The 25,933-nt window shown below is 36.7% G+C and overlaps 3 protein-coding genes across 7 annotated transcripts in view; all 3 read left to right on the top strand.

Moving 5' to 3' along the window:
• Positions 1-857: 857 nt before the first annotated feature.
• On the top strand, positions 858-2,326 carry qrfp (pyroglutamylated RFamide peptide). Its single transcript, XM_026347282.1, has 2 exons — positions 858-896; positions 1,747-2,326. The coding sequence occupies exons 1-2, from the start codon at positions 858-860 to the stop codon at positions 2,317-2,319; spliced, it is 612 nt and encodes a 203-aa protein (XP_026203067.1). The 3' UTR covers positions 2,320-2,326.
• A 1,485-nt stretch (positions 2,327-3,811) lies between these two features.
• LOC113153519 overlaps positions 3,812-25,933 on the top strand; it is a 67,435-nt gene continuing 45,313 nt past the window's right edge. For 2 of the 3 annotated variants that reach the window (XM_026347188.1, XM_026347187.1), the window contains exons 1-8: positions 3,812-3,991; positions 6,665-6,937; positions 7,638-7,928; positions 8,413-8,697; positions 9,244-9,369; positions 9,628-9,669; positions 9,986-10,036; positions 21,205-21,249. In XM_026347188.1, coding sequence (XP_026202973.1) covers positions 3,919-3,991; positions 6,665-6,937; positions 7,638-7,928; positions 8,413-8,697; positions 9,244-9,369; positions 9,628-9,669; positions 9,986-10,036; positions 21,205-21,249 — 1,186 coding nt within the window. In that variant the 5' untranslated portion in view covers positions 3,812-3,918. Of the gene's footprint in view, positions 3,992-5,342; positions 5,541-6,664; positions 6,938-7,637; positions 7,929-8,412; positions 8,698-9,243; positions 9,370-9,627; positions 9,670-9,985; positions 10,037-21,204; positions 21,250-25,933 lie in introns of those variants that run through there. The other variant, XM_026347189.1, reaches the window with a different exon arrangement.
• Positions 15,023-25,933, top strand: part of LOC113153521 (H-2 class I histocompatibility antigen, L-D alpha chain-like) — a 37,648-nt gene continuing 26,737 nt past the window's right edge. The window contains exons 1-5 of one of the 3 annotated variants that reach the window (XM_026347195.1): positions 15,023-15,175; positions 17,826-18,098; positions 18,700-18,990; positions 19,416-19,700; positions 20,185-20,296. In XM_026347195.1, coding sequence (XP_026202980.1) covers positions 15,121-15,175; positions 17,826-18,098; positions 18,700-18,990; positions 19,416-19,700; positions 20,185-20,296 — 1,016 coding nt within the window. In that variant the 5' untranslated portion in view covers positions 15,023-15,120. The remainder of the gene's footprint in view (positions 15,176-17,825; positions 18,099-18,699; positions 18,991-19,415; positions 19,701-20,184; positions 20,297-25,933) is intronic. The other 2 variants (XM_026347197.1, XM_026347194.1) reach the window with 2 other exon arrangements.

Genomic DNA, 25,933 nt, shown 5'->3' with positions numbered 1-25,933 from the left:
CTTACCACTCCACTCTATGTAAATGAAGCCATTGACTATTAATTAGCATCTCTTTAAGTTTAAAATCTTTACGTCTGCTGTTGCTTCACACTTACTGCTCAATATTTTCATGCTCAAAATCTCAGTTCAGAGTGGAACTAGGAAACACAGCTTTATTTCAGCACAGTTAACTTGATCCTATGTTCTCAGCAATTAATATGATGAGTACAATGTTATTACTGATAGCAATCATTCACAACACTTTAAAACCAGTAGTTCTAAACTGTTATTGTCCTTTAAACATGACGATGACTCTCAGATTCTCAGAGTTAGTTTTATACGAACACAAGAATCCCTGGATCTCATTCTTTCCCTGAAGGTAGAACTCTCCCCACACGTCACATCGTTAGTTATTTCAGTGGGACAACAGCATCGTTTAGAAGGGACTGATAGTTTGTCAATGAGGTGATTGATGAAAACTGAATGACATTCTTTCAGGTCTGTCTGCGTTTTCCCAGCGAGACGACCTTCATGACGTCTATATAGACAATAGAAACCACAAACTGCCCTCTTCCTCTCGCTCTTTTCATATCTCTGTGTCCTCCCCCTTTATTCTGGAGACTTTCTGTCCTAAGAAATATTTTAATGAATCGCCTGCTTCCTTTCTGTGAACTGCCTTCCCAATCAAGCAACAATAACTGAGCTGACACTCTGGGCCTGGATGCTGAAGTGGACTGAGGTTTCTCAGCTGAAAGAATGAAGGCTGTGACGACTCACGTTACTTTGTGTGCGTCAGAGGGGCGAGTGACCAATGGGTGACGGCTGATGGCGGCGGGGGAGGCAGACGCAGGGCGTTTTAAAAACCTCAGAAACAATGAATGTCGGAGAACATCTACCAAGTTAGACAACAGCACAAGGTAAGAAATGAGAATATGAGACGCAAACAAATTTTCTATTATTTACATCTTTGACGTGCAAAATGTTTTTCACCAGCTTTTCTCTGTTCTTACTTCACATTTTTGAGAAAACAACAGTGTGTTTTTGTTTAGAGCAGCTTTTAAACTGCTCAACTCTGAAAGTAAAGTGTAGCATTTGAAAGGTTAATTATGTTTTGATGATGCTCTGGGCCTAAGATTTCTTCTATTTGAGCTTCTTGACTTTCTTTCACTTTTTGTTGCAACAGTAAATCTGTAATTGGAACTTCACAACCTTGAATGACCTCTTTCTGGATTATCTGTCTGACAACGTCGTCAAAATTCTGGATGAAGATTTAAATTTTGCATTTTTAATATAGAGTAAAAATGTCAGGAATGTCAGGAATAGAGGGAAATGTTGACAATGAAGTTGAAATTTCAAAGTTAAAGTAGAAATTAGTGACAAGTGATGTTTACCACACTGGACATGACGAACTTACATTGAGACATTGAGCATAATAACATCTCTAATTTGTGGTCTATTTGACATTAACTACTGTCAATTACTCTTTGTGGTTATTCATTAGAAGAAAAGGTTTGGGATACATATAATAAAACTATTGTAATTCTGCTTTGTGCTGATACTTCACTGTTGTGGTATTACTGCATTTTAATAGTTGTTTCTGGTTCTTTCTATAAAGTCTTTTGTTTTCTGGCTCTGATAATGTCTAAGTGTTTCTGTCTCACTTGTTCAGGAGCTGCTGAATGTTAATCCAGCTAATTAGAATGATGTGGAACTAATATCAGATCATGATGTTTATTCGTGTCTTCTCTTCACTGCTTCTAATTCTAGATGAGACTGTCTTTCCATCCCGTTGCTTCTCAGCTCGTCCTCCTCTGCTTCACCCTCCTCTCCCCCGTCCCACGAATAGTCACATCATACCCAGTCTTCCCCTCCGTCCTTCTGCCCACAGTGGATTCACCTGAGCTGGAGTCAGCCCTCGGGCACTTCCAGGCTGCTCTGGAGATCCCAGAGGATCGTGGGCTCCTCCAGGATGACACCTTGGCAACGTGGCCTCAAGACCCCCGACCAGCCCTCCTGGAGCCCGTGGACGAAGAGGATGGGTCCTGGGAGGAGGAAGAGGAGGAGTCACTGCTGAGGGCCCAGAGAGGCGACCTTGTGGACCGGCTGCTGTCACCTTTCCCTGGGGGTCACTCGCTGGAAAGCATGCACTATGAGGAGGGGGCAGAGGGTGAGGAAGGGGGGAAAAGGAACGAAGCTCTCACCTCCATCGCTGGAGGGCTCCAGGCTGTCAGTCGGGAGAAGGGAGGATTCGGTTTCCGCTTCGGGAGAAAAAGATGGACCGACCGGGGAAGTGGAACTGATGAGTGGGGAGCAATAAATGGGAGAGAAAGTGGAGTTTGACAGAATAAAAAGACGGTGAAGCTGTGAGGAGATGATTCAATAAAGAGGGTTGTGAGAGTGATAATAAATACACTCAGCTATCCTTTAATCTAGATTTATTCCAACAATGGCAATAAACAACAAAACTATTTTAAATTATTAATAGTAATGAATCTAGAAAATCAAGCAGTTTACAGTTAAGGGCCAGAACATCCATGTTTAAAGTAATATTTAATGCATATTTCAGTTCTTAATTTAACTTCAATAAACTAAATATTATATCTTCGTGTTAATAAAGAAAGAAAAACCGTCTGCATCAAATGCTGCAGTTTCTCTGCCAAAGTGATTGTAAATGTTAAAGCACCTCTGTCCCAACCAAAGCCCCAGAGAGTAATGACACATGTACATATTGTAATAAGGATTTGTAAATGCATTCATTTGTTGTCTTGTCGTTTGAACGTGAATAAAGGTTTGGAAGGTGTAGACTGTAATATAAAATCTAATCTATAAAATCCTCAGATTTTGAGGATTTGTTTGTTTCAGTGTGTTTCTTTGTCTTTTCCTCAGATGGAACACGCAACTGCTCCATCACACAGGCAGAAAAATGTCTCCCTGCAGTTCTGCTCCTGCTCTCTTATTGTGAGATTTTAGGGCTATTGAGCTATTTAAAGCATTTTCCTGTGGTTGGATAGGTGAGTTAAAAGTTTAATTAAATTTTATGCCATCATTTTGGTTTGCCATGACAATCTTTTGGCCTTAATAGACTTCCATGTATGTGAAGAAGATACTTAGATACTTAAAAAAAAGAACAGAATTATGAAGAATTATAATTAAAAAATGAATGATGTTACTACAGATGTCTAACAGATACAGTGAGGTAAACAAGTAGCCTACGATATTTCCCATTGAAATGCAGTGTAAAGTACCCAGAAATACTTGAATAGGCTGCTTGAGTACGTTTACTTTTGCATTCATAAGCTGTTGAATAAATTACACCTACTTTTCCTGCTGTATCTCTACACTGTAAGACACTATATTACTTTAACTTAAGCAAAATCTCTTACCTCTAATGTTCATGTTCAAGTTCATGTGTTTGCATTGGGGATGTTTGTTTTAAAGTCTGATCACCTGAGGCAGGAGGCTCCTGCCTCATTTGGTGCTGGATGGTTTTATATTTCTGATTTGTAGTCTTCAAACTAGATGAAGCTTGTTAGAAGGTGTGTGCAGTCTGAAGCCTTTATAATAACTACAAATGAGTGTGAATATTTCTTGTCAAGTCACCAGAGTCAGTAAAAAAACGAAATGAGAAAACTAAAATGACCATTAAGAGATTAAAAATGACCAAAATTAAAACCTCATTGGCATAAAGTGACAAAGACACATGAGTGACCAAAAAGACACAGCAAACAGTTGAAAATGACAAGTGACTATTAGTTGGATTTGTTTTAACACCTGAGCCTCACCTCACCTGGGCTACGTGGTTTGATGTAATCTGCCTAGCAACGGGCTGTGTATTTTTTGATTGGCTGATGACGCAGCACAGCACAGGGCGACACGTCCACTGTTGTTTTGATCATTTTATCATTTCTATCATTTTAACAGTTTTTACGGTTTAAAGACATGAATCAACCAACTACTTGGATATTTCTCTTTCTGCCACTTCTGTGGCTCAATTTACAGACAACTGGAGGCGGTAAGATCTCTGTCGTCGGTCGCATTTGTAAAACTGAAGTGTCTCTATTTTACAGTATTTACAGTTCAAGTTAGCTTAGCCCAGAAACAGTTTTAAAACGCTAACTTTATAAACTTTATAAACTAACCTAACATAACTACATGTAACAATACTATTTAACAGAGAGACATCTAAATAACAGTTAAAGTTTTGGTCTTTTCTATCCCTTTATAATCTAGAAATAGGACCCAAACTGTTGTATGTTAGCTAGCTAACTTAAGCTAACATTAGCTACTGTAGCCTAATAACTGTATTTGTCCAACTTCATATATAAACACATATAATTAAAATCTTTACTTTTCTAATAATAAATTCATTCCTTATGCCTCAAAAATTAAGATGTTTGACTGTTATCGTTTAGTTTAATAACATTACTTTAAATAAGGCCTGTATACACATTATATAAAAAATTATAACTATCGATAAACTGAGATATAACTTATATGTGTATATGTTTAACTATAATATAACATCACAATTCAGCTGTTTACTTAGTTTTAGAGTTGAATTTACTGGTACAGGATTAATATAATAATATGTTACATATGGACATAAGGGCTCACTAACACATTTTTACTATTGATTACAGTTATTTAGTAAAATAAAACATTTAAATAACATGTCCATTTAAATTGTAACTTGACAGAGTCTATATGCTGTTTGGAGCTGGAGCGACACTTGTAGATTTGGAAACTAATTTTGGAGCATGATAATGTCAAAATTGTGCTTTTAAGTAAGAACATAGGTGGGAAACGTTTCTGATTTACAAATTTAATTAATGATTACTTGATTAATTCTTTAGTCCATAAAACATAATATTGTGTAAGTATTGAACAGTGACAGTCAAACTAAATAAATAAAATATTCAGTTTATTTCAAAATAAGGCTAAGAAACATAGAAAACTCTTAGATAAGTCCACTTGGAGGCATCAGACTATTCAGTTAATTAGTTACTCAGTTAAATAGGTTAATAATCTTGGGTTTGACAGACTGTTGCAGCCCTTTTGCTTCAATTCTTCAGCGTTGACATTAAACTTCTTACATAAAAACAACAAACCACAAACAGGAAGCAGGAACCAGGAAGTTGAGTGGTGTGTTCACAGATTAACGTTCTTCAGATTCTTTCAGATTTGGTCTGTCCAACAGCCAAAGCACTCAAAGTTGTCCATGCCCATAATATGGTTAAAATAAAAACCAATTAGTTATTTTTCTGTCAACTAATGGACTAATCCAGTCCAAAGAGATGCCAGAAACGTTGGCTGAGAAGTATGTGAATGTGAAGTCATACTGTAGGTAGGCTCTAACTTACGAGCAGCACCTGAACGCACCAGTCTGTGTACAACCAGGAAGGAGGAAGTTGTTTCACAGCTCAGCAGACACACGGGACACATTCAGGTGTTGATCATCGGATAAATCGTCGTTTTTCTAATTAAAAATCGCTGCTTGGTGTTTAAAATGTTCATCATCGCAGTTTTGCTCCTTCTGAGCACCGGGCTGACGGTAAACAGCGGTAAGAGGAGTTTACTGTCACGTTAATGTGGATTCAGACAAAATCGAAAGTAAAACTTAAAAAATGTTTGTGACGTCGTTGAAATTAGATTTTTATCTAAGTTATTGTCGTTTGATTTTATAAATACAGACAGTTACTTATTGTATATTTGGGTTAATATCCATATATTTATACTTGGGCCGACTACAAATAGATTCATGAATATATGAATTGACTTATGTTATTTATCACGTTTGAGGAACTTCTCGTCAACATGAAGCAGATGTCACTATCCACCATTTTGATTTTAAAATACAAAAGACATAAACCCGTTGTAAGTTTCTGAGCTTAATATAGTGTTGATTGTTTGTTTTTCATAATTCCCAATTATTTTATTATTATTTTTAATTATTATATTCAATATTATAGTGATTAAATTAAGAGCAGATAATTTAATAAAAGAGGAATGAAATGAAAACAAAGGTTTTGAAAAATATTTTAGATGGTGTTACAGCAACTGGAACATCAGTGTAGTCACTTTTATAATTATTGCCTTGTGTTACAGTCACTGTAAAATGCCTGTTTATTATATATAAAATCCATCATTGGAACTTCCTGTTTTCTTTCTATCTAGGACTCAGTGTTTATGACATACTGAGGATTTCTTAAATATCATGTTTTACTATTAAGAACATTTCTGTGCTGGTCGTACTCGTTGGTAGACATTTATGCTTTGATTTCAGTCAGTTGTCAGTAATGTCTACACAGGTTTCAAGCATGTAGCCACGGCCTGAAAGATCTTTCTTTAGGTTTCAGTTTGGACTCTGTGTGCTGCTAAAATGTAGGTGACACCAGAGAAGTGGTCAACACATACTGACTGAGGGCTAAAAAAAACTGAACAGTGGATAAAATAAAATGAAATGGACTCAAACACTGTTTATTTCCAGCTTCTAGTTAGTGAGTTGTAGTGTCTGATTTCTGCATCTGAAGTGTGCAGATCTTCTGCTTTTCAACGTATTGAAATTGCTGTAATTGCTTATTGACTGAAATCCTAAACGTCGACAGAAAAACAATAAATCAGATCTGATGATTTCACCTACCTCGTCTAATACATATCTGTGTTTTTCTACCTGCGTGACTTTCAGAGATCCACTCCCTTAGATACATCTACACAGCCTTCTCCAAACCAGTCGGACTCGAGGGTCTCCATGAGTTCACAGCCATGGGTCTGCTGGATAACAGGATGATCGACTACTTTGACAGTGACAACCAAACGAAAGTTCCCAAACAAGACTGGATGAAGGAACGACTTCCTGATGATTACTGGGAGAAAGGAACTCAGTCCCGCAAGAGCAAGCAGCAGTGGTTCAAAGTCAACATCGAAATCCTGATGAAACGAATGGAACAAAATGACACAAGTAAGACTGATGAAAGACTGACTCACATTTTAATTATCAGTAATAGTTCATCTGTAAAACTACGAAACCTGAAAACATGAATGACTTAATAGAAAATTCATAGTTTTAAACCAGTGGACTCATTAAATTTACTAAAAACCTCTATAAACAAAAACAAACAGCACGTTTTTTTGCATCATGTGTTCATGGCCTGAATTTCAGTGCAGGATTGTTGGTTGTGCACATAATTTTAATAATTCCTGCAAATGTAACTCTTATATTACGAAAAATTCTCTCACACACACACACTTACGGCAAATTTAAATAATCACAACTTGCTTGACACTCTCTGGACCCCTTCCTACAAGCCTTCTCTGCTGTTATAACATCTCTCAGTATCCTAGTTTCTGGCACATGAACATGAAAACATGTAAAAATAAATAAATAAATAAAAGCGTAACCAGGGATGACATCACCCATGTAATAACTAAAAAATAAAAACTAAATTAATCTATAGACTAAATAATGGAGACCAAACCAAACTGAAGACTATTTCAAAGCTTGGCCTTCATTGATTACCACTAAAGGATGTAGGGGGGAATCCCCCCATTTCCATTTTTCAAGCTAATATTTAAAAGTGTGTGTGTGTGTGTGTGTGTGTGTGTGTGTGTGTGTGTGTGTGTGTGTGTGTGTGGTTGTTGTTTAATTTCCTTCTCTTCAGACAACCATGTTCTTCAGTGGATGCATGGATGTGAGGGAGAAACTCAGCCTAACGACACACTGAAGTTTAAAAGTGGTATGGACAAGTACAGTTACGATGGGGACGACTTCCTGTCCTTCGATGACGCCAACTCAGTCTGGGTCGCCCCGATAACTGCTGCAGTACTAACTAAGACGAAGTGGGATGGTGTCCAGGTCCTGAAAGAGTACACCAAAGGTTACCTGGAGAACGAGTGCATGGATTGGTTGAACAAGTTCAAGGAGTATGGAGAACAGCAGCTAAGAGAGGCCTGTAAGTAACAGAGATGTTTCTGTGCAGGAACTGATCCTTTATTACTACAGTTTTCATTTTGTCATCTTTTTAAAAGCAGTTCACTACACAGCCTGTACCTGGGTTAGGGTTAACCCATGGAAAACATGTTTATCACTTATCGGCAAGTTTTTTTTAGTAAAGTAGGCTATAGCATGTGGGATCTGTTGATCTGTGTCTGTTGCTGTTGTATTGGTATCACACTGGTTGTTATAGGGGAACGAAAAGCAGTTGCTTGGTTCTGGGACTCTTACGTCGGCCATTGTGGCTGCTCTAAGCACAGAAGCATGGGTCATATTGAGGCTAAATCAGCTATGTCTAAGAGTTCTATCAAGGAAATGATAGATATTGCTTTCATTTTGTCGTCCAGCCCTACCTGTACCTAAAACCTGAATATGTGTTATGACATTGGTCTGTAGTCTACTTTTGTGGACACCATGAACTCACCTAACGATTCTCTGTCCAGCTGCACCTCAGGTGTTTCTGTTTGCCAAAAAAACCAAGATTGAGACAAACATCATGCTGACGTGCCTGGCCACAGGTTTCTACCCAAAGGACATCACTATGAATATTAAAAGGAACGGTCGTGTTCTAACTGAAGCGGATGGACTGGTGTCCTCAGGTGTTCGACCAAATGATGACGACACCCACCAGATTAGAAAGAGTGTGGAGATTCTAAGGAATGACCCGTCTACATACACCTGTCAGATCATTCATAAGGCAACTGGTGTAGATGTGGAGAATGTTTGGGGTAAGAAACATTTTCATATTGTTTGACATCATCATCATATTTCAGAATTGTGATACTATGTTCAAAATCTGGGAACTTGTCATTATATTATATATATATTATCATTATAGAGAAAACTGAAAAGTGTTAAATTACTGTTTGTTGTTGAGTTCATTTTAAAGCTGTGTATCAGTGAAATAACTTTATTCTCCATGGGAGATTTTACCTTCACTGATTAAATGATTGGAGGGTTTTATTCTTTATGTAACAGTTGGTATTTAGATGCGATGACACTGTTTAGTGTAAAAAAAAGCAACAATTAATATTTAGAAATTAGACATTTTAAAAATGCAGAAGGTAAGAACCATTCTAGTTTTCTATCAATATACTATATCTAACTTTTTCCATGGTCAAATATGTCTTTTCTATTATTTTATATAATAAAATCACCACATTATCAGAACTTAACATTTATGTTTTCATATTATTATAAACTAACATCATAGTAAACAGAAATGAGGCTGAATGTAAAATGAACAACAAACTAAAGTTTTTTCTGTATTTTAGATCGTAAAATACCTGATGTTCCATCTGATGGCCCACCTGCTCTTGCTGTGGTAGCAGCAGTGATTGTGGTGTTGCTGATTGTTGCTGGAGTGGTTGGAGTTGTGGTTTTCTTAAAATTCAGGAATAGTACGTGCAATATATATATATATACTCATGCTAGTATATCAGGTAAAACAAATGCAGTTTAATACCCCCTTTTCCTCCACTGAAACACATTTTCCTCTGTATGTTAGTTATGAGTGTCATGCTCGTGATATAGTAGAGATGATATGTTAAATGCTAAACCTGTTGAAAGTGATTTTAAATTATTAATTATGTTCTCAAAATACAGATTGTAGTCCTAAATATTTCCTCTGTGTTTCTTTTTTCGATGGTCCTTGATAGACGTCCGTTCTTCAGTGTCCCATGTTCCCATCAGCATCAATGGTAAATGTACAGTGTTACATAAATAGTGTATTATAGTAATTTTGTTTATTAGTAATAATATTTGTGGTGCTTGAATTTGTCCAATCTTTAATATGGTCAGTGTATTTACATTTAGTATTTACAGCATATTTCCTCCTCTTCCTCTGCTGAAACACATTTTCCTCTGTATGTTAATTATGACAGTCATTCTCGTGATGTAGTAGAGATGATATGTTAACATGCTAAAGCTGTTGATGAAAGTGATTTTAAATTATTAATTATGTTCTTAAAATACAGATTGTAGTCCTAAATATTTCCTCTATGTTTCTTTATTCAGCGGCACCCCTGATTGTTTCTTCAGTCCCTGTCACTTCCACAGACAACAAAGGTAAATGTGCAGTGTTGTCTGAAATACATTTACTATTTATTGAAAATCATTCTAGTATTTTTTGTTTTGGTCAATTATAACTGGAAGTGTGCAGTAAGTCTCAGCACCGATGCTTTTTGTTTATACATTTGTATATAAATAGTTGTTCTTTTCCTCACAGGGTCTGATAAATCTCTTAGTGGATCTGACTCCGGTGGATCTGACTCCGGTGTTTCTTTAGGTAAGTATCTTAGTTTGGTGACTAATTAAAAGATGCAGCCGGAGACAGCTACAGAAAATGTCAGAGCTCAATCAAATAAGAAAACAGAAAGTTTCACAGTAAAATGAATCATCTGCATCTGATAAAATGGAAACACTTCTTTCTACTTTGGGTTAATGTTGTGTCGTTTTTTCATATCCTTTATTCATGCCACTCTTGATGTGTAAAGACCTCCACAAGATTTTTAAAAACATTCTAATAAAGTTTAGTTACTTTTTTATATTTTCTTTTAGCCCATCAGTCAGTCAGAATAACTCAGCTGATCAATATTATATATATTATATTTATCCTGGTTCACTGTCAGTGTTACTGCTACGTTAACATCCAGATGTTGAAATTTTTATTATATTTTTAAAATAATATATCTTAAGTCAGTAAGTCTGTTCTGAAAAAGACCTTTTGGGTGAAATACAACAATAATCACATTAACTTTTCCTTGTGTTTGACTTATTTTATTAATTTGATCATGTCAACTCAACACAATCCAACAAAGTCTTTAAATATTTTATTGTAGTATTGATGTGGTGTACAATTTATCAGTATTAGTAAATATAAGGAATGTAATGTAACACATCTGTTGATTGCTGCAGGTAATGCCTCAGGACCCCGAGAGACAACTTCTACTCCTCTTCTGGTGGAGAACACAGATTCTGTAGAAGAGGTGTGAAATGTCCTGATTTACTGTCATTATTAAGCCTCACTGTGCTGAAACTGGTTCACTTGTAAAACAAATTGTCTGGACAGTAAATAGAATGTAAGATGTGGAGTTTGGAAACCAAAAGTAAAACTAAACTGGAAGATAAGAAAAAAGTAGAACACAGAATTTAAGTTTGATCAAAAATGACTTTGAAGCGTCTTTTGAAAAGACAAACTGATTTGTGGTTGAAATGAGCCCAAAAAGTAAAGTATGACATTAAAATAAAACTTCAGCAGGGTTCAAACTTGTTTTGTAATATCAAGAACTGCTTATGTGAAATTAAAATTCTGTGGTAAATACAATTTCCATTTTTGTATAAATGCATATTAACATATCCCTTATGGGGAAATCTGATCTGATAAAATAAGATATGCTCCTTCTGTTGAGGAAGATTCTTCACACTCAGAGATTTAATGAGAGAGAATCAGCTCTTAGATCAGGGATATGGGGATATTTTCTCTTAGACTAGATATTTAGTTCTTTACTAAAACATAAAGGTGGTTCACTTGCTTTATTTTTACTGGTAACTAGTGCTGACACTGGATGTTCCTTTTAATGCAGTGATTATTCATTGTGAAATGCAGATGGACAAATCTGCAAATGTTTTTGTCTGTGTGGTTGTTTCCACAGTACTTCTCTTTGTTTTTATGTTATTGAGAAATATCAAAGTATATTATGATGTGTGAAATATGATGCACTTTTTATTTCTATCTTTGGATAAAAAATGTGTCCTCTTAGTCTAATAGTTGTTAAAATATCTACTAAAAGTCAAATTCACAGCTCCTACTGGACTTTATCAGTATATTGTATTGATTGTTTAAAACAGTATTGACGAGTCTGAAATTAGTTCAAATCATTAATACAGTATAATACTGTATAATGGTGCCAACAAAGAATGACATTTCATTTTGATATTTTTGACTTGCTGTGTTTTATGCTTGTGCAGACAATAAGCCTCTTTCTGTGTTTCCTGTCTATCATTAGTAACATTTCAGTGTGATGTTTTTTTTTTTTTTTTTACCAGGAATAACTATACACAAATAAAAATAAATAAAACCCTAACCCTTGCTAAAAATTATTTTTTTCCAGGGGTCTTAGTTTCATTTTGAATGGTTTTACACAAACCACAAACAGTTAACAATAACTTCACCAACATTTTGTCACACTTTGTAACACATTCATCTACACAGTAGTATGAAACTGACAGGAATGTAGAAAAGTGTCACACCACTTTTAAAAAGTGGTGTGACGTGAGACCTTTTTGGTTGATTGAAAATAAGGCATGCTGCTCGATTTTGCATCATCTGTAGGGGTTTGGTCGTGGATGCCGCAAATTCAATGTTAATGCTTATGTTGTGTCGAAGATCTGGCAGGGAAGACTAGAAGTTCAGTTTTGGGAATCTTCTCTTGGGAATCTCTCATCCAAGAAGAGATGCGAGACGAGACAATAGAGTCGTCCGACAGAAAAGACAGGAACAGCTCTGTGTTGTCCGCATAGCAGTGATACGAAAAGCCATGAGAATGGATGATAAAGCCTAGAGAAGAAGTATAGATGGGAAAAAAGAAGAGGACCAAGGACTGAGCCCTGTGGTACATCAGTGGAGAGGTTATGAGAGTCGGAATCACGGCCTAGCCAGGATACCTTGAAGGTTCGTTTGGACAAGTATGTCCGAAGCCAGGCTAGAGCTGATCCAGAGAAGCCCAGGTCTGAGAGTGCAGTCATGAGAATCTGATGGTTCACAGTGTCAAAGGCTGCAGATAGGTCTAATAGAATAAGGACAGAAGAGTTACCTGCAGCTCTGTCACCCATAGGGATTCCACAACAGTCAGAAGTGCCGTCTCTGTGGAGTGATCACTGAAAATAATTTCGATACAGTAGTAGCAGTACATCAAGTTTCACTCTTATCTTTCCAACAGGTTTACGGATAAAATTCACGTTCTTTATTATTTAACCGAGTACGTTTGAAATTAAGGAGTAAAATTATTAAACCAGAAATGTATGTTTTTACATTAATTAAGATGTTTTCCACTGCCTCAAGTGGTGAATTTGACAAGAATTCACAATGATATCATGCTGTTGTCTGTGTCTACTCATTACCTCATTAATTTGTGATTCTGTTCCTTCAACTTTATAAATGATGAATCATTGTTAAATGTTAGGCATGAACCTTGAAGAGAAGACTATGAAGAGATCACTATAAAGGAATAAGTTTTATTCACTGTTTTTACTAAGTGTCCGCTCCTTTTAATAATCCCAAAAGGGAGTTGTTTAGTATTTGTGTACCACATATTTATCTGGCTTGGAAGCAGCACCTGAATAAACGTCTGTGTGGACTACAGACGTCTCAACGCGGTCACGCAGTTCCTCAGCTCTCTGGACCTGAAATGGCCTTCACCATCGACCAGGGACTGTGGCAGTTCAAGGTCGTGCCGTTTGGACTGTGTAACGTTCCCGCCACCTCCGAGCACCTCATGGAGCGGGTACTGAAGGACATTCCCCGGAGCTGCTGTGTGGTGTACCTGGACTACCTGCTGGTGCACGTCAGAGACTTCGAGGGTGCGCTCACCAACCTCTGGGAGGTCTTCACCATCATCAACCAGGCTGGGCTCCAGCTGAACCCGGCAAACTGCAACCTGCTGGCCAGAAAAACATCATTACTGGGGCACATGGTCAGTGCACACAGGGTGTCCACTGATCCGACCAAGGTGACTGCAGTCCGGGACTGACCGACACCCACCACCACCGGTGAACTGAGGAACTTTCTGGGGCTGGCCTCCTTGCATCAGCTGACGGAGAAGGGCAGGCGGTTTGAGTGGGCCAGCGCCTGCACCACAGGCCAGCAGCTGAAGGCGTCCTTGGTGGACGCCCTGGTCCTGGCCTTCCCGGTCCCCAGCAGCACTTCATCCTGGACCCCAGTACCAGCAATGTGTATCCCAGGGGGAGGAGACAGATGAGAGAGTGGTGACTCTGCTTGGCAACTGTTTCACTCTGCACACTGACCATGCCTCACACACCTGGCTGCTCAACCTCCGGCAGCCTGAGGGACAGTTGGTGAGGTGGCTGGTGGTGCTGCAAGAGTACGACTTTGAGGTCCATCGTCGACTGGGGCGACAGCACAGCAACGCTGACGCCCTCTTCAGACACCCTGCACTGTAGAGGAGTGTCACCACTGCCAGCGCCAAGAGGAGCGAGAGTGGGGACCAGAGGCAGCCACCACCCACTTAGAAGTCGACAGCACAGAGGCAGAGCAGCCAGCAACAGGGAACAGTTGCAGGTTGGCTGGAAGTTCACCTGGAGCTCCACGACGGGGTGCTGTATTGACAGTGGCAGGCTCCGGACGAGGGATCGGACCGACTGCAGCTCCTGGTTCCTCGCGCCCTGCGGTCGAAAGTGCTCATTGATCGCTCTGCCAGTTATTTTCTCAAAGAACTGATTATTCCATCGACACATTAAAATTGTAACTTTACAGAGCAGTCTATATGCATTGAGTTTGGAGCTGGAGGGACACTTGTAGATTTGAAAACTAATTTTGGAGCATGAGAAAGTCAAAATTATGCTTTTAAGTAAAAACATAGTTGTAAAAAGTAGTGAAATTAATTTAATTACTGGTTATTGAATTCATTCTTTGATCATAAAACATAATAAAGTATTGAACAGTGACAGTCAAACTAAATAAATAGAACAAAATATTCAATTTATTTCAAAATAAGGCTAAGAAACATAGAAACTCTTACATTAGACAACCTCAGACTATTTAGTTAATTAGTTAGTCAATTAAATACGTTTATAACTTTGTGTTTTCAGATTAGCTCTGTCCAACAGTCAAAGCACTCAAAGATGACCATGTCCATAATATGGTTAAAATAAAAACCAGTCAGTTATTTTTCTGTCAACTAATGGACTAATCCAGTACAAAGACATTCCAGAAATGTTCGCTGAGATGTGAATGTGAAGCCATACTGTAGGCATGCTCTAATTTACGAGCAGCACCTGAACGCACCAGTACAGGTACAAAGGTGGAAAGGAGGAAGTTGTTCACAGTGCAGTAGACACGGGACACGTTCAGGTGTCAGTCGCTGGATCAATCGTCGTTTTCCTAATTAACAAGAAGCTGCTTTGTGTTGAAAATGTTCATCATCGCAGTTTTGCTCCTTCTGAGCACCGGGCTGACGGTAAACAGCGGTAAGTGGAGTTTTCTGTCACGTTAATGTGGCTTAAAGAAAATTTAACAGATCTTAATAAGAGCCGGAGAACTGTACAATGATTTAGTTATGAAAATACTTTCCAGTTTTTTACTTAACTACAATTACAGCTGTAATTAACATCAATATATGAATTAAGAGCAGACAATTTAAGAAAAGGGGAATAAAATGAAAATAAAGAGTTTGAAAAATAGTTTAGCTGGTGTTACAGCAACTGGATCATCAGAAAGTGTAGTGTGTTTAATTATTGCCTTGTGTTACAGTCACTGTTTATTACATGAAGTTTATTATATATAAAATCAACCTTTGGAACTTCCTGGAAATAAAACGTATGATATCATTTTCTCTGATTGACATTGGCTTTGTGTTGTTGCGTGACTGTTTATTGCTCGTTTAGATCTTTGACTTGATCTTTGAACACCACCCTTAGACTGCAGTGAGAAAAGTTGACAGACAACATTGTTAGAATATCTCTGACGAGTCTGTCACTGGCTCATAAACAGGGTTGGATTCATTCTCAGGCTTATTTCCTCATTCTTTGTTGTTTTCTTTCTATCTAGGACATACTGAGGATTTCTTCCATATCTTGTTTGTTATTAAGAACATTTCTGTGCTGGTCGTACTCGTTGGTAGACATTTATGCTTTGTTTTCAGTCAGTTGTCAGTAAAAACAGGTTTCAAGCATGTAGCCACGGCCTGAAAGATCTTTCTTTAGGTTTCAGTTTGTGCTGCTAAAATGTAGGTGACCTCAGAGAAGTGGTTCAACAGATACTGAGGGCTGAAAAAACTGAACAGTGGATAAAATAAAATGAAATGGACTCAAACACTGTTTCCTGCTTCTAGATCAGTTAGTGAGTTGTAGTACTGTAGTTGGTTTTCTGACTTGTTACGCAGTCGTACATGTGATAAGTTTGTAAGCTGATGGAGATTTGTTGGCTGAAAAGTTAAAGACGTGTATTGACTACAGGTCAGGTGAAGCTGCACGGATTAGTCAATTTAAATCAAATTATTCTGGACTATTTTAACAATTGTTTAATTTTCAGGCATAAAGTGTGAAATACAGTCTGATTTCTGCATCTAAAGTGTGTAGATCTTCTGCTTTTCATGGATTTATACAAAAAAAAACCTGATATCTTTGGGTTCTAGACGATTGGCCATTGGATTATGACACATTAGAAAACTGTGATATTGATCTATTTAATGATTTTTAGATTTCTATTGATTGAAAACAGAATTGCCAGTTTAATCAATAACAATGTACATAAATCCTTAAATGGGCAAGTAAATCATGTGTATGTGTAAATCCTAAACTAAACCTATACTGCAACTTTTGGTCTCAGTATCCTAAGTCCGTCTTTACATTTTTCACGATTTTTTACAGAAATGTTAAAAGTTTAATGAATAAAATGAAGTTTTCCGTTGTTGTCACACACAAGCAGCCAATGCACGGTATAAATGGCCAAGTTGCAGCCTCAATTAGCTCATAGGTGTCACCGTTTCATCCTGGCACCTGTCCAGCTGTGGGTTTTCCTCCTCTCTCCCTCTGGTCTCCACCCACCAGCCACTTCTCTTGCTATGTTTCCATTAATTAATTGTACATTGGCTCCACCTGTGCCCCCCTCTCCCTACAAAAACTCTCCGCAGTCCTCTCCCCTCCTGTCAGATCGTCGTTGTTTCCCAGCCTGTTTCCAGCCTGTTTACCAGACTGTTTTCAGCCTGCTATCAGTCCTGCTCCTGCTACCAACCCTGCTCCTGCTACCAACCCTGCTCCTGCTACCAACCCTGATCCTGCTACCAACCCTGATCCTGCTACCAACCCTGCTCCTGCTATCAGTCCTGCTCCTGCTACCAACCCTGCTCCTGCTACCAGTCCTGCTCCTGCTACCAGTCCTGCTCCTGCTATCAGCCCTGCTCCTGCTACCAACCCTGATCCTGCTACCAGTCCTGCTCCTGCTATCAGTCCTGCTCCTAGCCTTGCGCCTAGCCATCCTCCTCAGCCCTGTTTTCTTCCCCCTGGATCCTCTGGACTTTGCTTCTCTGAACCTTTGGACATTTGTTACCTGTTTCCGTGAGTTGTTTGTCTGCCATTGAGCAGAGGTTTTCTGTTGTACTTTCATTGGCCTTAGATGCAGAAGTTTTGGGGTTCAAACCCCGTCACAGACACCAGGTGTGTTCCTTGAGCAAGACATTCCATGCTAGCTTCCCGGGCGCTGCATGTCTATCTATCTATCTATGTAGCTGCCCACTGCTCCCCCAGGGGATGGGTTAAATGCAGAGGACAAATTTCATTGTAACATGTAAATGTGACATGACAATTAAAGGCTTTCTTACTTTGACTTTGTTTTTGCTTGTTTTTGTAGTGTCCGTTGATACCCCCCTTAGTTCCCTGTTTTGTGTACTTTTGTATAAATAAATCTAGTTTCTGTTCATCCCTGCCTAGTCCCTTACCCCTTACTTGTGACAACAGGGGCTCATAACTCGAGTGTTTTCAACTTATTGAAATTGAAATTGCTGTAATTGCTTATTGACTGAAATCCTAAATGTCGACAGAAAAACAATGAATCAGATCTGATGGTTTCACCTACCTCGTCTAATACATATCTGTGTTTTTCTACCTGCGTGACTTTCAGAGATCCACTCCCTTAGATACATCTACACAGCCTTCTCCAAACCTCTCGGACACGAGGGTCTCCATGAGTTCACAGCCATGGGTCTGCTGGATAACAGGATGATCGACTACTTTGACAGTGACCACCAAACGAAAGTTCCCAAACAGGACTGGATGAAGGAACGACTTCCTGATGATTACTGGGAGAAAGGAACTCAGTCCCGCAAGAGCAAGCAGCAGTGGTTCAAAGTCAACATCGAAATCCTGATGAAACGAATGAGACAAAATGACACAAGTAAGACTGATGAACGACTGACTCACATTTTAATTATCAGTAATAGTTAACTTGTAAAACTACAAAACCTGAAACATGAATTACTTTTTTTTCATATGTTCATGGCCTAAATTTCAGGATTGTGGGTACTACACATAATTTAAATGATTCCTGCAAATACAGCTCTTATAATACGGTTTACTATTATACTATTTACTTATATATTTATATATAATATTATCACACACATTTACAACAAATTTAAATAATCACACCACTCTTGACACTCTCTGGACCCTTCCTATAAGCCTCCTCTGCTGTTACAACATCTCTCAGTGTCCTAGTTTTAGGGACATGAACATGAATGGATGTAAAAATAGAGCACTGACTAAAATGTAACCAAGGATGAGGTCACCTATATAATAACTAAAAAATAACAAAATAAAACCTAAATTAATATTCATTGATTAATGGAGACCAAACCAAACTGATGACTATTTCAGATCTAGGCCTTTATTGATTACCACTAAAAGATGTAGGGGGGGAATTTCCCCATTTGCATAAGTTAAGCTAATATTTAAATGTGTGTGTGTGGTTGTTGTTTCACTTTCCTTCTCTTCAGACGTCCATGTTCTTCAGTGGATGCACGGCTGTGAGGGAGAAACTCAGCCTGACAACACACTGAAGTTTAAACGTGGTATGGACATGTACAGCTACGATGGGAACGACTTCCTGTCCTTCGATGACGCCAACGCAGTCTGGGTCGCCCCGATAACTGCTGCAGAACCAACCAAGAGGAAGTGGGATGAGGTCCAGGTCCTGAAAGAGTACACCAAAGGTTACCTGGAGAACGAGTGCATGGATTGGTTGAACAAGTTCAAGAATTATGGCGAAAAGCAGCTAAGAGAGGCCTGTAAGTAACAGAGATGTTTCTGTGCAGGAACTGATCCTTTATTACTACAGTTTTCATTTTGTCATCTTTTTAAAAGCAGTTCAGTTTACAGCCTGTACCTAGGGCTGGGCGATATTGTTGATCTGTGTCTGTTGCTGTTGTATTGGTATCACACCGGTTGTTATAGGGGAATGAACAGCAGTTGCTTGGTTCTGGGACTCTAAAGTCAGCCATTGTGGCTGCTCTAAGCACAGAAGCATGGGTTATATTGAGGCTAAATCAGCTATGTCTAAGAGTTCTATCAAGGAAATGATAGATATTGCTTTCATTTTGTCGTCCAGCCCTACCTGTATCTAAAACCTGAACCTGTCACATATGTGTTATGACATTGGTCTGTAGTCTACTGCTGTGGACAACATGAACTCACCTAACGATTCTCTGTCCAGCTCCACCTGAGGTGTTTGTGTTTGCCAAAGAAACTAAGATAAAGACAAACATCATGCTGACATGCCTGGCCACAGGTTTCTACCCAAAGGACATCACTATGAATATCAAAAGGAACGGCCGTGTTCTAACTGTAGAGGATGGACTGGTGTCCTCGGGTGTTCGACCAAATGATGACGACACCCACCAGATTAGAAAGAGTGTGGAGATTCTAAGGAGTGACTCGTCTAAATACACCTGTCAGGTCATTCATAAGGCAACAGGTGTAGATGTGGAGAATGTTTGGGGTAAGAAACTTTTTCATATTGTTTGACATCATCATCATATTTCAGAATTGTGAGACCATTATAGAGAAAACTGAGAAGTTTTAAATAACTGTTTGTTGTTGAGTTCATTTTAAAGCTGTGTATCAGTGAAATAACTTTATTCTCCATGAGAGATTTTACCTTCACTGATTAATTGATTGGATTGTTTATTCTTTATGTCAGTTAGTATTTAAATGTGATGGCACTGATTAGTGTAAAAACAAGCAACAATTAATATTTAGAAATTAGACATTTTGAAATTGCAGAAGGTAAGACCTGTTCTAGTTTTCTCTCAAACTACTAAATCTAACTTTTACTATGGTCACATGTGTCTTATCTATTAATTATAATAAAATCACCACATTATCATCACTTAACATTTATATTTTCATATTATTATAAACTAACATTATAGTAAACAGGAATGATGCTGAAAAAACTAAAGTGAATGTTTTCTGTATTTTAGATCATACAATACATGATCCATCTGATGACCCACCTGTCGTTGCTGTGCTAGCAGCAGTGATTGTGGTGTTGCTGATTGTTGCTGGAGTGGTTGGAGTGGTGTTTTTCTTAAAATTCAGGAATAGTACGTGCAATATATATATATATACTCATGCTAGTATATCAGGTAAAACAAATGCAGTCTAATACATGTCATGCAATACTAGTAACTTCTCGGACCTGTAGTACAGAGCTACATATTATTTCCTCCTCTTTCTCCACTGAAACACATTTTCTATTGAGTCACAGTCATTCTTGTGATGTAGTAGAGATGATATGTTAAAATGCTAAACCTGTTGATGAAAGTGATTTTAAATTATTAATTCTGTTCTTAAAATACAGATTGTAGTCCTAAATATTTCCTCCGTGTTTCTTTATTCAATGATCATTGATAGGTGTCCGTTCTTCAGTGTCCAGTGCCTCCATCAACAACAATGGTAAATGTACAGTGTTACATAAATAGTGTATTATAGTAATTTTGTTTATTAGTAATAAGACTGTTCATATTTGTTGTGCTTGAATCTGTCCAATCTTTAATATGATCAAAGTATTTACATTTACTGTTTACAGCCTATTTTTTCTTCTGCTTCCACTGAAACACATTTTCCTCTGTATGTTAGTCATGACATTTGTGCTAGTGATGTAGTAGAGAAGATATGTTAACATGCTAAACCTGTTGATGAAAGTGATTTTAAATTATTAATTATGTTCTTAAAATACAGATTGTAGTCCTAAATATTTCCTCTGTGTTTCTTTATTCAGAGACACCCCTGATGGTTTCTTCAGTCACCGTCCCTTCCACAGACAACAAAGGTAAATGTGCAGTGTTGTCTGAAATACATTTACTATTTATTGAAAATCATTCTAGTATATTTTGTTTTGGTTAATTATAATATAATAATATATAAGTATGCAGTAAGTGTCAGCGCTGATGCTTTTTGTTTATACATTTGTACATAAATAGTTGTTCTTTTCCTCACAGGGTCAAATAGTTCTCTTAGTGGATCTGATTCCGGTGTCTCTTCAGGTAAGTATCTTAGTTTGGTGACTAATTAAAAGATGCAGCAGGAGACAGCTACAGGAAATGTCAGAGCTCACTTAAATAAGAAAACAGAAAGTTTCACAGTAAAATGAATCATCTGCATCTGATCAAATGGAAACACTTCTTTCTACTTTGGGTTAATGTTGTGTCGTTTTTTTCATATCTTTTATATCCAAGACCTCCACAAGATTTTTAAAAACATTCTAATAAAGTTTAGTTACTTTTTACATTTTCTTTTAGCCCATCAGTCAATCAGAATAACTCAGCTGATCAATGTTATATATTATATTTATCCTGGTTCAGTGTCAGTGTTACTGCTACGTTTACATCCAGATATTGAAATTTTAATTATATTATTTTTATCATATCTTAAGTCAGTAAGTCTGTTCTGACAAAGACCTGTTGGGTGAAATACAAAAATAATCACATTAACTTTTCCTTGTGTTTGACTTATTTTACTAATTCAATCATGTCAACTCTTATACAATCCAACAAAAAGTCTTTAAATATTCTGTTGTAGTATTGATGTGGTGTACAGTTTTATCAGTATTAGTAAATATAAGGAATGTATGTAACACATCTGTTGATTCCTACAGATAATGGCTCAGAACCCCAGGAGACAACTGCTCCTCTTATGGAGAACACAGATTCTGTGTGAAGAGGTGTTAAATGTCCTGATTTACTGTCATTATTAAGCCTCACTGTGCTGAAACCGGTTCACTTGTAAAACAAATTGTCTGGACAGTAAATAGAATGTAAGATGTGGAGTTTGGAAACCAGAAGTAAAACTAAACTGGCAGATAAGAAAAAAGTAGAACACAGAATTTAAGTTTGACCAAAAATGACTAAATCTCTGCTTTGTGGTTGAAATGAGCCCAAAAAGTAAAGTGTGACATTAAAATAGAACTTCAGCAGGGTTTAAACTACAATTTCCATTTTTGTATAAATGCATATTAACATATCCTTTATGAAGAAATCTGATCTGATAAAATAAGATAATCTGCTCCTATTGAGCAAGATTCTTCCCACTCAGTAATTTAATGAGAGAATCAGCTCTTAGATCAGGGATATGGGGATATTTTCTCTTAGACTACATGTTTAGTTCTTTGCTAAAAGAAAGGCGGTTCACTTACTTTATTTTTACTGGTAACCAGTGCTCACACTGGATGGTCCATTTAATGCAGTGATTATTCATCGTGAAATGCAGATGAACGAATCTGCAAATGTTTTTATCTGTGTGTTTGTTTCCACAGTACTTCTCTTTGTTTTTATGTTATTGAGAAATATCAAAGTATATTATGATGTGTGGAATATGATGCACTTTTTATTTCTATCTTTGGATAAAAAATGTGTCCTCTTAATGTAATAGTTGTTAAAATATGTATAAAAATTCAAATTCATAGCTCATACTGGACTTTGTCAGTATATTGTATTGACTGTTTAAGACGGTACTAAAAAGTCTGAAAGGCTAAAATGAGCTCAAATCATTAATACTGTATAATACTGTATAATGGTGCCAAGAAAGAATGACATTTAATGTTGATATTTTTGATTTGTTGTATTTTTTGCTTATTTTTGCAGACAATAAGATTCTTTCTTAGTGTTTCCTGTCTATCATTAGTGATCTGTTTTTTTTTAACAGAAAAGCTACACATAAATAAATAAAAATAAATCTTTGTGAAATTGTTCTTGAAATGAAGCTGTATTTGCTGTGCAGGCTTTTTTGCACATTATTACATTTAATATATGTTCATTTAATATTTTGAACAGAAATCCATCTATAGACATTAGGAGGAAGTAACAGTAATGATGTGTTTAATGTAAGATAGAGCAGACGATGACAAAGTTATTCAGTCTACAAAAATATATTTATATAATATTTTATTTATTATATATTCACATTGAAAAACTGTAACCAGCAACCCTTTGGTATCATTACTGAAGTATCAATACATTATTAAAACTGATGCTAACGTTGATGAATAAATGCACATTAAGCTACAAATTAAGTGAACTGAAATTTTAAAGTGGTAATGTTTGTTTGTTTTTTTCTCAAATGTCTTTTAAATAATTCAATAACTTCATGTAGCACAAACAGGTTCTGTAGCTCCATGTTCTTAATAACGAACATCACCCAAACGCACCATGTAGCATCAGAATATAACAGTATTGAAAACCACCTGCAGACTTAGTTTTATAACTGTACACTTTGTTCACTTGTGTATAAAATGGGTTTCATTGCACTTCTGATCCTGTTTGGGACAATGGGTCAATGAACAGCGGTAAGTTACATGTTACATGTTTCTTTTATCGCAGCTGTACAAATAACTAGTTTCATGCAATTTTACATTGAGAAATGGAATTAATACTAACAATTAACAATAACTTCATCAACATTTTGTCACACTTTGTAACACATTCATCTTCACAGTAGTATGAAACTGACAGGAATGTAGTTGAAAAATCTAAAACTAAAGTTTAATATTCTCTGTGCTTAAGATCATGAGCCTTCCAACAGTAGAGGACAATTTACCATAGTTCATAATATGGTTGGCATTGGTGATTGTGGTGTCTGTGATCATGGGGGGCATGCTATGGGTCATAAAATGCACAACTTTTACTAACACACAACTGTGTAGTAAACAAGAATTAAAGAACACGTTTCAGGGTTTTCAGTCACATCACATGATCCTCATCATCAGAGAGCAACTATACATAGAAAAATAAAGGTGGTACTTCATCTGTACATTAAGTCTGTAAAAATAAATCTCTATTCTTTCCTGCAGCCAGTGACCCAGGCAGCAAAAACTCCAGAACTGAGAATGAAGATCCCCTGTACGAACATGTGGACGACACAGTGTAAAGTTTCTGTTCAAATAATTTCAATCGCAGTACATCAAGCTTCACTCTTATCTTTAAGGATAAAATGCACGTTCTTTATTACTTGAGTACGTTTGAAATCAGGAGTAAAATGATTAAACCAGAAATGTATGTTTATACATGAACTAAGATGTTAAAATGTCAGGCATGAACCTTGTTTCCGGCTTTTAGGGAAAAAAGATTCTGAAGAGATCACTGTAAAGGAAAACATTTTATTCACTTTAATTTACTAAGTGTCTGCTCCTTGTACCTGCTACTGGTCGATTTTACTGCAGTTCGTTTTATACATTACTAAAAGACATGAACTGTATGTACTCCAAAAATAAATTATTTATCTGACTAAAATACAAAGACAAGTTAGTCTTGTTGTGTTTTTACTGACCAACGTAAATGTATTATTATTATTTAAATGAAATCCTTATTATTTAATAGTTTAAATGTGACAGATCAGGACTGCAGACAGGCCAGTGACACAAAGCAACACTGTTTGTGTCAATTGTTTGAATAAAATATAATTTAAAAAGATTTTAAAACTTTAATAATCCCAAAAGTGAGTTGTTTAGTGTTTGTGTACCACATATTTATCTGACTTGGAAGCAGCACCTGAATAAACCACTGTCCATCTATACAGCAAAGACAAGCAGCCGTCGTTTCAAACACTGAAGAACCACCGGCTGCTCCTCGCCAATCAACATCATTGCATTTTAACAGTTTTTACCGTTTAAAGACATGAATCAACCAACTACTTGGATATTTCTCTTTCTGCCATTTATAATTTACAGACAACTGGAGGCGGTAAGATCTCTGTCGTCGGTCGCATTTGTAAAACGGAAGTGTCTCCATTACAGTATTTACAGTTCAAGTTAGCTTAGCCCAGAAACAGTTTTAAAACGCTAACTTTATAAACTTTATAAACTAACCTAACATAACTACATGTAACAATACTATTTAACAGAGAGACATTTACATAACAGTTAAGGTTTTGGTCTGTTCTATCCCTTTATAATCTAGAAATATGACCCAAACTGTTGTATGTTAGCTAGCTAACTTAAGCTAACATTAGCTACTGTAGCCTAATAACTGTATTTGTCCAACTTCATATATAAACACATATAATTAAAATCTTTACTTTTCTAATAATAAATTCATTCCTTATGCCTCAAAAATTAAGATGTTTGACTGTTATCATTTAGTTTAATAACATTACTTTAAATAAGGCCTGTATACACATTATATAAAAAATTATAACTATCGATAAACTGAGATATAACTTATATGTTTAACTATAATATAACATCACAATTCAGCTGTTTACTTAGTTTTAGAGTTGAATTTACTGGTACAGGATTAATATAATAATATGTTACATATGGACATAAGGGGTCACTAACACATTTTTACTATTGATTACAGTTATTTAGTAAAATAAAACATTTAAATAACATGTCCATTTAAATTGTAACTTGACAGAGTCTATATGCTGTTTGGAGCTGGAGCGACACTTGTAGATTTGGAAACTCATGATAATGTCAAAATTGTGCTTTTAAGTAAGAACATAGGTTGGAAAAGTGTCTGTTTTACAAATGTAGTGAAATTAATTTAATTAATGATTATTTGATTAATATGAATTCTGTAGTACATAAAACATAATATTGTGAAATAAAAGTCAATATATGTACAGAATATGTAAAATAGATGAATAAAATATTCAATATTTATAGTCCATAGTGGAATGACAGCAATTATAAGACATAACTATCAGTTGTCCAGTTTGTTGTCCAAGTACACT

This window comes from Anabas testudineus, chromosome 11, assembly GCF_900324465.2.
Source record: "Anabas testudineus chromosome 11, fAnaTes1.2, whole genome shotgun sequence".
Classification (NCBI taxonomy): Eukaryota; Metazoa; Chordata; class Actinopteri; order Anabantiformes; family Anabantidae; genus Anabas; species Anabas testudineus.
The sequence above is the reverse complement of the archived record's forward strand: the minus strand, read 5'-3'. Positions and strand labels throughout refer to the sequence as shown.

Excerpts from the sequence above, each read along its gene's own strand:
- qrfp (XM_026347282.1), top strand. The coding sequence starts at position 858 with ATGTCGGAGAACATCTACCAAGTTAGACAACAGCACAAG. Across the intron at positions 897-1,746 it reads AAGTTAGACAACAGCACAAG|ATGAGACTGTCTTTCCATCC; the intron begins GTAAGAAATGAG and ends TTCTAATTCTAG.